Source organism: Chlamydotis macqueenii, chromosome 4 (genome assembly GCF_036417535.1).
Source record: "Chlamydotis macqueenii isolate bChlMac1 chromosome 4, bChlMac1.mat, whole genome shotgun sequence".
In the NCBI taxonomy this organism is placed as follows: Eukaryota; Metazoa; Chordata; class Aves; order Otidiformes; family Otididae; genus Chlamydotis; species Chlamydotis macqueenii.
This window is the reverse complement of record NC_141559.1, coordinates 74,998,836-75,014,218: the sequence shown is the minus strand read 5'-3', so window position 1 is coordinate 75,014,218 and position 15,383 is coordinate 74,998,836. Positions and strand designations below refer to the sequence as shown.

The 15,383-nt window shown below is 38.7% G+C and overlaps 1 protein-coding gene across 1 annotated transcript in view; it reads left to right on the top strand.

Annotated features, from left to right (window-relative positions):
* Positions 1-13,801, top strand: part of CFAP99 (cilia and flagella associated protein 99) — a 60,884-nt gene extending 47,083 nt beyond the window's left edge. The window contains exons 14-16 of the mRNA XM_086747052.1: positions 2,462-2,667; positions 10,828-10,990; positions 13,270-13,801. Of these exons, the coding sequence (XP_086603178.1) occupies positions 2,462-2,667; positions 10,828-10,990; positions 13,270-13,437 (537 nt within the window). The 3' untranslated portion in view covers positions 13,438-13,801. The remainder of the gene's footprint in view (positions 1-2,461; positions 2,668-10,827; positions 10,991-13,269) is intronic.
* Positions 13,802-15,383: the final 1,582 nt, after the last annotated feature.

Here is a 15,383-nt window from a genome sequence, read left to right as displayed (position 1 = left end):
AGTTCTCATTCATTCTCATAATTTTTAAAGTACTCAGTTCTTCCCTTGATGGCACTTAAGCTGCTTGATCGCCAGCATTATCTACTGCACTAGTCTAGGACTTTTCATATTTTAGGAATGACTTCACTGTCTTCACTGAATATTTTTGAAATGCAGACACTCAAAATGTTCAGCCTCTACTATTCTTTGTTTCTAAGAAATTTTCTTTCCTGTAACTTTGCAATGTCTACTTGCCATGCTCAAACACTACCACTGGTATAAGTGTCCTGCTGCAAAACATTTTCCTTTCACTTCGTGAAATACAACTTGATGGTCATTGACTAGTTTAAATTAGAGGAAAGGTATTATAGCACTTGCTATTTGCAAATTCACTCTAAATTGAAATCTGAGAAGAAGATAAATGATCATTTACTATTTCAGTAACCTATGGTAGTGCATATTTTTCAAATAGATGTACAATAAAGGTTGCTTAATATTAAATTATTTTATCAATCTTCTACTGATGCTACTGATGACCATTTAGGTCATGTTTGGTACACATGAGGACCACAGAAGCAGAAACCACTGAGACGAAATTGAAGCGTCATACTTTAGGTGAAAAAAACAGTGATAATCTCTTCTTACTGACTGAACTTCTGAAGCTTTAGAAAGAGAAGCTATGGGAACTGAAACTACAGGAGAGACTCTTGGAAATCTTGGAGGGGCCTCCAGGGATGGCTACCCAAGACACATTCTCCTTCACTGACAAGCTCGTATTGTTAGATTCTCCAGATTGACTCAATAATAATCCCTCTTAAGTACCAATGTGGTAGCAGCAAAGCACCAAGCCTGGTTATTTGTCATACCCTACTTTGTGGTTTCATTGCCCCTGCCCCCCTACTCCACCTTACGGTTTTCTTCCTCTCCCTTGGCTTTTCCCCTATTTCATGGACCCACTGCTCTGAAGAACCAGAGCATGATCACTGGAGGACAAGTACCTGACTAGACTGCTTAGACAGCATCCCAGACCAGAAAGGAGGTACTAGATCCAGCTCAATTCTTGCAGTCAAACTGACAATCTAAGCATCTATCTTATGACAGAGCATCCTTCTCTTTTCCTGAGATTTTTTCTTCCTTCCCCTTCATTTTCTGTTTTGTGAAAAGCTCAAATGCAGAAAGGCGACTACTATTCTGTCAACAACTCACTCAGTATTCAATACAAGGGCTTTTTTTCCTGCTAAAAAGGATTGCTTGAAAAATTGAAGGCTCTTTAACAGAACAATTTCTCTCCATTAAAAAGATTGTAATCAGTTTTACTTATATATGTTTATCATTACCAGTTAATTTCAGTTTGAGAAATACAATTTGGAGGAGTGGTTGTTCTTTTGGATTGCACACCCCTCCCACCCCCCCTTCATCCTTTCCAAACTTTGTCATTAATTTTCTGACAGTAGTTCTATAAAACTAAGTAGACCAAAGTCTTTGTGATTAAAATCCTAAGCAGTGTTTCACTCTTAATGTTACACAGTGTATAGCAAGAGTCAGGTTAGCATCTTGACTTCCTGCACCCATATATTCCATTATGCCATGCCATGGTACAAGATACACACCAAAGATGGGTACCAAAACTATGTTAAGACAGACAAAAGAATTAGTGGGTGTGAAGCGGATTACATTTTGCAAAGAAAGCTATGCAGAAGCTCAGTATTTGTGTGAGTTTATACAAGTTTTCCATATATGCAGATGTATATATGTGTAGACAGATGGAAGGGAAAAGTATATGTAAGAGCAACGGCCAAAAACTTCAAGTGTTCACAAATCTGTTTAGAAATTATCTGTCTTCATATGCAAACTAAGGTGCAGAAGCCTCTCATTACATCCCAGAATCAGGCTCATTACCACTCTCATTGCGAAGTGGATTTTTAAAAGTCTGCATTAAACATTCAAGTTTGAATATTTTAACGTTGGGCATTAAGATCTGAACTTCTTGGGTACCAAGCATTGTTTAGTCCTAGCATTTTCAGATAAAAATAGTAGATGCTTTTATAGATCAAATCCATACTTTGGAAATAGATAAATACAGAAAAAAACCCCCGCATATATTTTAGTGTAAAGTCTGTTCTGGTTTTACAAACTAAAAAAAAAATGCTGGTTTACACATTTTAAAACTTCAAAAGTCTAATTAAAACTATACGATAAGTCAACTAGATTTTTTGGGACAGCAAATACATTGTATTTATGATTACTGTATATTTCAATGCTTTTTCGTGAAATGTTTTATGAGATTGTGTTTTTACACATATGAAAGGTAAGCTCTACACCTTAAAAACAGCTTGTAAGCAACAGGTTAGGGCCATCCCTATCTTTTTTGAAGTCAAAATACATTCAGCATCATTTGTAACACAAAATATTCTGGGTTTACTCATTTACTGTCCCCTTGGTATTTACAGTGTTATTTAATCCTATATTTCATGTTCTCTAGACTGGTGGCCACGGTTTAATTTGTGAAATGTCAATAGTGGAACTACGTGAACGCCTTGCTCTACTCAGAGAAGCACAGAAGGCAGCAGAGGAAGAGAAGAGAGACCAGATAATTCATGAAAAACAAGCTAAGGAACAACTTCTTCTAGACAAACTGGACCAGATTTCCGTCTTCAGAGCAGAACTTGGACGAGCAGCTGCTTTAAAGTCAGTATAAAACAGCATGTGACATTTAAGTCATTGCAACTTTGTTAGTATTTTGCTAGCCCCTTGAGGAGAAAAAGCAAGTAAAGAGCAAAATACTGCCCTTCATAAATCAGCATGACTTTTGTCAAAGATTACACTGAGGCCAGAATTTCATTTTTATTCTTGAAAATAATTTGCATCAGACTTAACAAATCTTTTTCATCATTTTGAATTTATGGTTGAAGACACTTTGTAGGCTAGTGTTGACAGTATCGCCCCAGGATTCAGAGCCAATATTATACACTGAGAAAGAAGTTTCGCCTTTCTTCTGTTCCTTTTCAGCTAATCAGAACAAATTTGATTTTATTAGAATCATTCTAGCTTGCTACTTAAAGTGGCTTCTCATTTTCATCTAAACCAATACATTAGGGCTATAGTTTTCTTCCTTGAACTTCATTTGTTACGTGAAAAGGCAGGCCTTATTTTAGAAGTTAAAATAGTTTAGGAAAGAGATTTTCTGATAACAATAATAAGTTCTAAATTAAATATATTATAGCAGTAGATCAAAGAGAAAAATCTTTGCTTACAGGCTCTCTGATCAAATTTTGTATTCATTATTCATATTTATTATTCATTATCATATTTATTATTCATTGTCATAAAGGATCTATAACCATGCTTCACATATGCAGAAGATAAGTCCCTTCCACAAAGAGTTTAAAATCTGAGTTAAAGCTATTTACAAATAAACTGAGCAGGAAGAAAGTCTGTGTAAAAGTTTAAAATATGGCACACCTCTTGATCTTATGCCATTTTTACTACATCTTGACTATTTGCCATTGTTTCCTTACAAGTTCTCTTTCCCTTTTTCCCTTTTGTGAATTTGAGAGGTTAGTCCTTGTCTTGCTGTATTTATTTTGCAAATAGATGTTCAGACTGACATTCTGAAGGCACATTCTATCAGGCTAAAAACATGTCTTTAGACATATTTTGGATTCATGCTTATTGCTGAGATTCCGAAGGTGGCCTCTTGGAGTGAAATTCACGTTACTGATTTATCATCCAGGTCTAAATCTCAACTGGAGAAGGCAGTATCGATGTATTCATTTAACTAGTTTTCACTAGTCCCAGCTCTAATTTGGTTTGTTGGTGATAGTTAATCTCCAAGGACTAGGGTTTTACTGTGTTAGTAGTGCGGAAGACAGTTTGATGAATGTAATGAATCAGTAGCTGCAGCTGCATTGGATTGACTGCACAGATCAGTGACCCTCTCTTCTATGGCATATATCAAGAAAAGATTTTAAGACCAAAGAACCTGAAATGGCGTTGGAGCTGGAAATACACTGTCATTGCTAAACATGTAATGTGAAAGCCTGTGGGAGCAGCTCAAGCCACCGCTTTCCACTAGAGATGCAAACTAGGCATTACAAACTTGTGTGCTACATGAAACCTGTTTCACTAGTAACTACTTAAAGAATCATTTGTTATGCTAGATGTGCAGCCTGTGAATTTTGTATACTGCTGGGTTTCTTTAAAATAGACTTAGTCTTAATTCAGATCTGAAACTGTTCTGATCCCGAAATAATGTGTGCTTGGATGGAAAACTAACTTTGATTCACTTTTTGTCCTGACATTTGACATGTTTTTTAGAACAGACCAGCATGCCAGAGATGGTAGAATCCAAATGAAATTAAATACTTAATTTGTAAGCTTCTAGTCAGACTCATGATAAGTAATACAGTAATTTTAATGGAGCTCTGTTTGCTCTTCGAATAAAGAAAATACAAAGTTTCATTATAGATGTTATAAGACATTTCCATTCATTGCTCCCAGGCAATCTGTGTACTTAACTTGAGACCATCTACTGTAAAGAGGCATCATCAAAGTATACCAGAAATATTGTTCTTCGGGAGCGTATATAACGCATTTTCATCCAGAATGCATGGTGTTATTTCTGTTAATACAGAAGTGCAGCATGCTGGCCTGTTTACAAATGCTAGACATTTTGTTGCAGCTTTTATTTCTCTCTAAGCAAACTACAGGCTTTGAGTGTTAAACCTGATTTACAGATCTTGAATCCTGAAATATCTATCAAGTCAATGTGAGTGATTAATCGCTTGGGTTGTATTACTGATACGGTGCACAGGAGACATAAAAAGCAAATTTTTATGTTTACAGAATTAATTCATAATTATAGGGCTACAATAGCAAATCTTACCAGCAGTCTTCATAAAATAGCCTTATGCATCAATATAAAATTATATGTTGTATCATAAATTGCATTATGTTGAAGGCTACTGCTAATCAGCTAAGGTATGGCGGCTCAGCTTTGCTAAACACATGTGCTGTGCTCCACACAGCTGGAGTTTAATTGGGTCCCTACCAAGCAGGTTCCTTTCAATATCATTTACAGACATACATCAACAAAAAAGAAGCACATTCAGCAAGCATGTAATGAACTATATTAAACAAAATAGGAAACGGAGCATGAAAAATTACAGAGGCCTCAGCCTTTAGTAGACTGCAAGCCGTAACATCTATCACAGCAGTGACTTTGTGAGTGCTTGCAGAACACTTAAGGCTCAATTCAGTATATATGCAGGACGTCCCTTTAATTGCTAGAATTTCACACAGTTTGCAAATCAGCACTGCCATATGAAGTGGACAAACATTTGAGTTCTCAGCTTTTGAACTGGAGCCCAAAAAATTGATGAGTGTTTGAATACATGCTCATGTACTAAAGTTATGTGCCTGTGTACTTCACGTGCAGTTCCCTTTCATTCCAGTGAGGCTACATCCATTACTCCAAGTAATTTAATGCACTAAGAATCAAGCAACAGATCAAACCATTTGGTGCTGAGGCTCCCTCCGTCCACATTATCTGTGGTTTGGGATGGTTTACTTAGAGTTGGATTTTGTCTGGTCTTGGGACTGCATGCTCTCACCATTAAGGTGATTTAAAGCTGTCCAGAGGAAAGTTATAGAATCACAGAACCATAGAAAGTTTGGATTGGAAGGGACCTTTAAAGGTCATCTAGTCCAACCCCCCTGCAAGGAGCAGGGACATCTTCAACAAGATCAGGTTGCTCAGAGCCCCGTCCAACCTGGCCTTGAATGTTTCCAGGGATGGGCAACCTGTTTCAGTGTTCCACCACCCTCACTGTAAAAAAAATTTCCTGATGTCTAATCTGAATCTATCTCCTTCTATTTTAAAACCTTCTAACAAAACTTCACAGACTCAATTCCTGGCTCTTCTGTAAGCCTGTCTAGTCCTCACTATCCTTTTGTTTGTCTCACATAGATGGCAGTAGCACATCTGTGTCCCCAGCAGCCACTGACACATATGTAGCGTACACGGAAACCAGCCTTTTTTCTGGTTTTCCTCATGTTCCTACCTTGCTTGTTTTCCTGCTCATTTTCAAGTGGTGGTGCCTGCTGCCTGAGCCTCCTCCCCTCTCCCAGTCAGGGTAACATCCAGATGAAGGTAGCAGCTGCCATTCCAGGTTGACCCTCTGAATGGACGCTAATCCTCCTTGACTTCCTTGTATACAAGGAAGAAGAATCAGAAAATTGTTATGAGGAACAAGATGCACAGACCCCCATCAACACAAAAGTTTACCGCACCCCCATCTTGCCCTGTGGTGATGGTGTATCATGCTGGGATCTCAGCACTGGATTACAAACGATGGTGTGTTTGCTGAGGTGGCAAAGCACAGCTTTCTCTTCCTGCCACTTCCAGTGCTCACACCCCTCCTTGACAAGGGGCACTGACCACACACCAGTGTAACACCTCTCTCTTGGCCTGAACTGGGGAGGGGTGGAAGTGGTGTGAGGGCAGCCATGGCAGGAGGACGAGGAGGAAGGCTGGTTATGAGGAGGGGGAGGAGAACAAGCAGAAGGGAGGGTTGTGGATGGATGACTGTGATGGTCCTTTCCAAGCAGAACAAGCTTCCTAAAGCAGGTGTTCCCTGGAGTGTCCAGGTCTGACTTAGGGGGTCAGAGGCCTTCTGGTTGAGGAGGGGAGAATGGAGCCCCGTCCTCCATTGCCTAAAAAATGGAAAAAAACCCTGAATTATTAGCAATATAAGGGGCTTTGGTTTGGTACTTCATAGTATTTGTGATTTCATTAATTTCACAAATTTCATAAATACTTAGAGTTCTGTATGTGTTTGCAATAAGGAATTTAGTAAGATTTAGTTTCTCAGTCCGTACTGCTGGTGATCAGTTCTTCACTAGCATTGAAACAGGAGAAAACTTATCAGCAATGATGGATCAGAAACAGAAATACATGAAGAGAGGCTGTAAAGAAGAGAGCCAGGCTATTCTCAGTGGTGTCCTCTCATTAGAGGACAAGAGGTACAAGAGGTACAATAGGAAACACAGGAGGTTCCCACTCCTCAGGAAATCATGTTTATACTGTGAGTGTGACTGAGCACTGGCACGGGTTGCCCAGAGGGGCTGTGGAGTCTCCATCCTTGGAGATATTCAAAATCCATCTGGTCACGGTCCTGGGCAACCAGCTCCAGTTGTCCCTGCTTGAGCAGTTGGGAGTGGACAAGATGATCTCCAGAGGTCCCTTCCAACCTCAACCATTCTGTGATTCTGTTATACAGCTTCATAATCTTTATTTCAAATGAGGAAAACACTGTTATGAGTAACAATCACTTCCACACCTAAAATTAGGTGCTTATTAAGTTAATTGTTTTGGAAGGGAGTCAGATTTTGAGTGTTTAAATCCCTCACATTAGTACAAAATAGTAATCAATCTAACAGGGTAGTGTTCTTAAATGTCAAAATAATGACTCCCTCAACAGTGACCTGTTAACAGTTAGATACATTCATTTTCCTCACTGCAATAACTAAGAATTATATAGTGCAGGACAGAAAAAAGGCAAGGTACTGTGAAGTATAGACAGCCCAAGTCACTGAAACTGAGAGTATGAGGAAATATTTTAAAAATTGTTTATTGTGCCGTAAGCCAGTCCTACTTCTGCTTTTAAAAATATATTTGTGTTTATTGCACAAGACTCCGGGGTTTTTTTAGGTAAGCCTATAAATACAGTCCTAGCTGCTTAAGTTGATATTTGGTGCCTAGAATGGTCAAGTAGCCACTTTTACTCCATCTCCTAAAAGAATTGAGTCAGTTGAGAGCTGTCATACGTCTGTCTCCTTATACTTCTGATCCACAGGTGGATTTTGAAAATGTAAATGAGGAGCAAAATGTGTTTTTTAGGAGGAATCCTCTGTGCAAATCTGCAGATTCCTCATTTTTTAAACACAACTGAGAAAACTTAATCTAACTGCTCCAAATGTTTCCACTTCCTGCAGGAAAACCTTTAACACTGAATTGCTGCTTCTTCAGTTATAGGCCAGATGACCTACTGGACCTAGAGTCCATTTGGCCAGATGCTAAAATTGCAGGGCAGATAGTTAAATAATTACAAGGAATATGTAAACAAGATTCTGGACTGCCAAACTCCACGACAAGTTTGTAAAATGTGAAGTAAAAATACTTACATATTTTAAAAATTCATTATATTCACTGAAGAAATCATTGAGACAACAAATATGAGATGTCAGCTGCAGTTTATGATGCCTGGAATATTATTTTAAGTAGAAAGGCACTTAGATTTTACCCATCGCTGATCGAATTGTTCTGTACTTCATCATACTGAGCCAAAATCTTTCTGCTGTTCACTGTACACATAGCTTACACGGGAAGTGAACGAAATCAGTGGTAGATAAATAAATTGTCACTGTTTTTTTTTTATATCCATATTCTGTTGAGTCTTTAAATAATCCCTTACTTTTCTTCCTTTGAGTAGTTTATATGTACACCCCATACTATTGCAAAATTCCATGAGCACAGTAAAAAGTACTTTCTGACAAGGTCGCTAAGCAAAAACTAGAGTTTGTTAAATCATGTCAAATACAGATGTGCTGCAAGAATATTACAAATTTTTTCAAAATCTTTGGTAAGGAAATATTTTTTTTAATTATCGCAAACTCACAAGGGGACAAAACACTCTTGTCTGAGGCCAAAAGAAAAGAAAATTAACAAATTCACTTTTGGGCCAAAGACTTGACTTTACATTTTAGGAGCTAGTATGATTCTTAAAGATTGGTTTTCATTCAAGGTGCTCATTCAACACCAGTAGCTGGTAAATAAACTTGAAAGTAAAATTAAAATGTTTTCTGCATTTTTTTTTCATAAATTATCACATTTTCTATTTAATCTGGAGAGGATTTTTCTAACCATGTACTACCCCATTCTGACTGGCTGTTACCTTACTCCCTTAGGAAATCCGAGATACGGGGTGGCAGAGATCCTGTGAGCTTTTTCTGTCTTGAGTCCTGGAAGTTCTCAAATGACCATCAGAGAAAAACAGAATTTTAAATTTATTTCATTCCTTCCCCTCTTTGAGTTTCTGTTATGGTGTGGTGTGGCAGCTTTTTTGGATAGTGTAGATGACTGGCACATGAATTCATGTAAAGAGGACTGAAAATTAGTCTGAGGACAAGCAACTATCTATAATGTTAATTCAGAAGCTTCTACTGCTGCTTCATGATGTTAAACCTCTTGCTGTATTTCCTGTAACTGTATTTACAAGAATCTGGATTTGCATGTAATGAAAGGTTTTGTTGCTTATTCCCACTGACAATATTTAATCATCAAGTGTTTACATAAAACCTTATTGTTATATTCTCCCATATCCCTTGGAATGCAATGCCTTGTTACAGTGCAAATAGACCTAATCCGTGTTCTCAATTAGATTAAATGATAGTACCTCATTTTTAGATTTACAGAATAGTGTTAAAAATTAATCTCAGTGTAGCAGAGTATGTCAGAGTATTACAGAGGATAAGGAAGTGTTATCCTAACCAAACAGCATGACACAAACAGCAGAGAGGTTGAGGAAGTGTCTCAGGAAACGGGAAGCCAAGCTAAACCGTGCCCCGTATTTAAAGTTCACAGTCACATTTCAGAGTGTGACACAGTCAAATCTCCCCGTCCTCCAGCTCCTTGAGAAGAGTGTGCCTTACACAAAAAACACTGTGGTATAAGACCCAAGAGATAAGGGAAGAGTTCTGTTGTAAAACATCTCCAAGGGACAACCTGCCTGTGAAATTAGTCCTACCACTGGCAGAATAACAGTTAAGGATCGGCTGAACAATGCCCCAGTGCACTCTGCTCTTGGTCATTTGGAGTCTTAATCTGGCTTCCGATAAAAGCAATTGTAATGTTGTACTACTGCAATATAAACGGACCTCTTGCAAAACTATCCTTGCCTGCTGAGAGAAGGCATCAGATCTAACCTCGTTAAATATTATATAATTACGTATGTTCTTTGGTAGATCTGACACTTACTTTAGCTCTGAATTTGGCCAGAGAATCACAGCTGCTCATGACGTAATATTAATAATACAGCTCGATCATACTGAGCCAAATTCAAGGGCAATAGCGAATAAAAGAGAAAGCTGGAGAAGTGAATCGCTACCCAAGGTGGTGTAACCTGCATGAAGAAGTTTTTAGTAAATTGTGGCAGTTGGGTGAAAGTAAGCAAAACCAGATAAAATGTAAACTCCAGAGGACAGAAAAATAGGTACAATACAAGGGAAAAAAGGAAGACAATCCAATAATCTCTCTCTTATGCCCTAATTTTATGCTGCACATGGTGCTATCAATTTATGCTGACGCAGACCCACTAACCTTAATTAATCATCACCATCCCATAGACTCTGAATCTGGCCATTGAGATTACACAGAAAAGAATATCTTTCATTTGCCAAGCAATACAGCAACTGAGATGAATAGTAATGATCATATAAGCAAAGCTCCATAGTTCCTACAAGCAAAAAGCTGCAGTATTATCACAGGTTTTGCACATGCTTTTGCTAAAGAATGTCATGTCAGGCTTGAAATACTTCAGTTACTGTCATCATAGCATCCTGTGGGAAGAAATTATTCTATACTGTTTAGTAATGCTGTTCTATGAACAATGAGAAGCAAGCTGTGAGTACCACATTGATCGAGCTAAATGATTTAAACCTGTTTTGAGTCTAGCCGGTTCCCAGAAGCAAGAGAAAATTCATTATTATCAAGGCAATATATGCTCAGATGGATTTATTCTGCCATTTGATATTATTTTACCTTCTCATTGCTTCTTTTTGATTTTGCAGGCAAGAAGAAAAGAAAAGAAAGTTGCAGTCTTGTGAAAGGCTTACGAAAGATGAACGCATTTTAAACCTGCAGAAGAAGATTGCAGAAAAAACAATGGAGCGTAAAAAGCAAGCAGGACTCTTAAAGATTACCCCCCAGAAAACCAGCATCGCATCAAGGAAGGTCTGGGAGTTACATAAGGAGAAAAGCTCTGCACTAGACCTGCTGTTCACAGACCTTTGCTCAACTGCCAGCGCTGGCGGGGGGCAGAGGCAGATGGTGCCATACATGGCTGGCAATAGCAATGCCCTGCTTCCTGTGTAGGCACAATTTGCCCAAACCATGACCTTGACGTTACTTTCTTGACACACATTCTGCTGCCACAGAGCAGGGCTCATCTGTGTGACAGCTAGCTTCCTACTTGGATTACCACACACTCTCTTCTCCAAACAGCATCATATGCCCTGTCCCTGTCTTACTCAGTCTCCTGTCGCACACAACTCATTGCACCGAACTGGGATGCTCACCCCCTCTCTCACCCAAGGCATGTTCCAGTTTATCATTCCCATGGTTTCTACCTCACCTTTCATCATCCTGGTCCCACATCATCAGCTGGAAGCACCACTAGGCCTGTAGGCTTTGTACTGGTTTGCACTGGTTGGGTTTCCTTGGCAAGTGTCTAAAGACAAGTGGTGAGGCACCTCTGGTCCTGCTGCTGCTGCCGCCTCTGCCGTTCCCTCATGCATGCCTAACATTTCGAAGCGGTTCATATACCAGTAGTGGTACATGTACCACAGCATATGGAACGCTGCAGTGAACAGTCATGATGGGATGGCTTTTTAAAAGCTATACTAGCCCCATGGAAAATTAGAACTAAATCTCCCAAGCCATTAAAATAATAACTCTTTACCTGTTTTGTGGGAAAGTTAGATGAAGCTGAATTCAATGAAGAGGAAAACTGTATTTTTCAAACAAAAACAAACCAAAAACCAAAATAATGCAATCTTTCAGAGTATCAGTGTTTGCTGCCTTCAGAATCCCTTACTTTCAGGCAAGTAAGACATGTAGGTGCTTATGTAGACCACTAGGTCTATCTCTTTTAGCAAACATTGAAGACCTGTTTGAAGAAAGCATTTCCTGAACTGGGATGGCTTTCTGAACTGAGGTTTTGAACACATGCCTAAACACTTTGCTGAATGGAGTTCAGAGTAAAGTAGAAGCAATAGATGCAGACTCCAAAGGAAAGCAGCCATATAATTACAGATGTGAGACATTTTTACAATACGAGAAATTGTAAATTTGTAGCTAGAATTTTTGACTACCTGAGGTGGGTCTGTGTGAGTGCTCTGGTGTCATATGAATGGGCAAAAAAGCCAGTGTTTGAAAGTTTTATTGATGTTAGATTTTGTCTTTTTCTTGAGCTTAGCTTTACACAGTAAGTCCCTTAAGACGTCACAGTGCTTTTGTTTATGTTCTGCTCAAATGTTTAGACATCTGCAAAAGAAAAAAAACCATGGTTACTATAAATTATTTAGCTGGTTTTGTGTATCTTCCATCAGTGCTGTTCAGCTCTGCATGACCCTATCCAAATGTTACTGCAGGGAAGTGGCTCCATTCTGGTCAGCTGTGTTCAAGCAGCATCTTTATTCTCGTTGAACTGCGTAACGCTGAAAATGGTGTTAGTGTGGCTGTGGGAGAAAATTCCTCCCTTAGTTACAATGCAATAGGTATCTGGCATTCAGTTTGTACTGCTACTTTTAGATTCCTCAATAAGTAGGAAAAAAAAAAAGTGGCATTAACTCCTTGTAGTACAGTTCCAAGTCCAGATTGAGGCTTCAGTTACATTTGTGACGGCCCTTTAGGACCAATGGGTTTGTGCTGATACAAGTCAAGGTAACATTTGTTTATAAATGACTACTACATTCTTAATAAAACATTATTTATATTGCAATTTTGAAAAATAACCATAAGAAAAACTACCACTAATAAAAAAAAAAAAAGTATTTTTCCACCATTTTAAGCAAAGAATCAGATTTAAAAGTAGCAGTTTTCTGTTTGTTCTGAGCTTTTTTGGGAATGCTCCTTTGTGAAGCCAGCTCGTGAATCAGCAAACTAGTAGAGTCTGATAGGATTTGTGAAACTCTTCATTTATGGCTTCGAGAATAAACTCTCGGCAAAGAAAGAGGCAGCAGCATTGTAGCAAACCATCCAGATGTAGTTTTATCTTGAGTTAACATTTTGTGGAGTGTTGCAACTGTGTTTAATTAATCTTAGACTGGGCAGTTCACTCAAGTTACTTTTCTATCCATCATGCCCAGTTTGATGTTGACAAGTTTTCCAATCATGTTAGCAAATAAGCTGCGTTGCCAGCCAGCCAGATTATCAAGTAGAAGTTCAGTGTATCCTCTAAAGAGAACCACTATAGTCTCTGCAGTCTGATCATCTGTGTCTCTTTTCCGCAGGATTCTTTGCAATGGAACCATTGGAAAGAACTGGAAGAGAGTCGTGAACGGCAGTTCCGGATCCTCCAGCATGGCTTCATGGCCAGAGAAACAGCTCAGAAAATGGCTGCCTATGAGGCAGCAAGAAGTGGAGCCACAGCCTGCATATTGCGCTCTGAAATAAAATAAAATGCATTTGGGAAGAAATTCAGGCCTGCTGGAAATCTCCCAGTGTGCCTATTTACTACAAGGTTAAATTGTAATCTTTATTTCATCTTTACAGTGTGATTAGAAAAATTTGGGTCATATAGGCATAATAGAATAAAAATGTGTGATTTTTTTTGTAATAGAATTGTATTTTTAAGCTATAATGATACTTTTTTTTTTTGTTAGAATCAAAAGTTTTGAGAAACTGAAACCTTCCCATCGGAGCTCCTACAGTAGAATGGCAAATATCTGGGTAATAATGTTGAGATCTGTATTTCTGTTATCATTGTATACTATGCCATGGTTTGCTGTGCTCATCTTCCAAAAGAATAAAAATGAGGGCAAAAACCAAGCAGCATTTGATTACATATGCATGTTTTCAGAAGGCATGGTCAGCCCAAGTTCCTAACGCATCTTTTTAGGTGACAGTAACTGTGTGTAAGAGGATCACTGGTTTCAACATCAGTTTTAGAGAATGAGGAAAAAACTGTTTAGAAGGTTTAGATGATGAGATAGCCTCCAGGAGCCAGAGACTAGAGTCAGTGACCCAGACAGACCATCCCTTTATTTGCAGATATTAATCTCTTTGGTCTTTAAACAGTGGAAGGAGGACATAACACTGTTTGATCTCTTTAGGGAGCTGCTTCCAGAAAAAGTCAAAATTCTCTTACTCACCCAGAAGATAATTTGCCCTCTATGACAATTTCTATACTGTGTAAAGCAGGCTTTAAATCACAAGACTTATTCTAGGCACAAAGCCGAGGAGGATATAAATCTGAATTAAAATCTGCACCGCAGTAAGACTGTGTAATGTATTTCTATTTTAACTCAATGCCAGTTACTAAGTGTTTAATTATGGCTATTGCAAATATTTAAATTGAAGGAGACTGTCGCTGACATTAGAGTCAGGCAGCTGCTTTTAATGCTCTCACAACATTGTATTTCTTACTTTTTTACTGAAGGAAGCCTAATGGAATTCTTTTGTTGCCACCTAGCTGTGAAGATCACTTCCACAAGCTGATAAAATGTGCTTTATTTTCATTCAAAGTAAATGCTACAGTAGTCCACGAAAGTAATGTAGGACTCGCACTCAGTAGGAAGAGTTAAAGAACATAGGATAGTGAAAAGAAGGAATGGCAGCAGAACTACAAAGAGGGAACTGTGACACTATGTCTAGCAGGGGATTGTAATAACTTACAATTACAAACTCTTGGTGGCAGGAAGTTTATCTTTGTTGCCGTTGTTGAGCATTCTGTTGCATTGTATTCCAGAACAACAAAGCCAAGTGGTGACTCTAACACCTGGGTTTTTCAGAAGCTGTTTTTTCAGCAATTAACAGGGCTGACTATTTCCTTTCATAACTATTTCCCTCTCCATATTTGTCCCTGCTCTCAAATGAAAGGACTGAGGAATAGAGCAACCTCAATAATCCAGTTGCAGAATTTTTAACTTCTTAAGTCACAAATAGCCCTATTGCTACTTTAGGATCTGATGCATAAAGTCACCTTCAGAATCAATGCTTTGAGGAACGTAAAAGAACGTGAGCCTTTTGGGAAAAAATCAATATATTCCTGTATTTTTATATCAATATAGCCTATTGATTTTTCAGTGATGGCAGGTCTTGCAGCAGAATACGCAAAGTAACATTAAAAATACCACGTTCCTCCTGACAAATACGAATAACTTGATGTTGGAGGCAGCAGACCCTATCCAGAACCACCCTACCCATGTCCAGTGGAGCACCTTCTCTAGTATTCCCTGTTCCAGCAACGTGGTACACGGAAACCTGAGGTGATCCAACGCAGAGCCAGCAAAGGTCTGGTATGACTTGTTAGTGTCACATTCCAAAAGCAGCTGTAATGCCAGCGGAGCCGGGTGAGCTTCTAAGCAATCCAGCTGCATTCACACTGCCACCTCAGCTCGCTCGC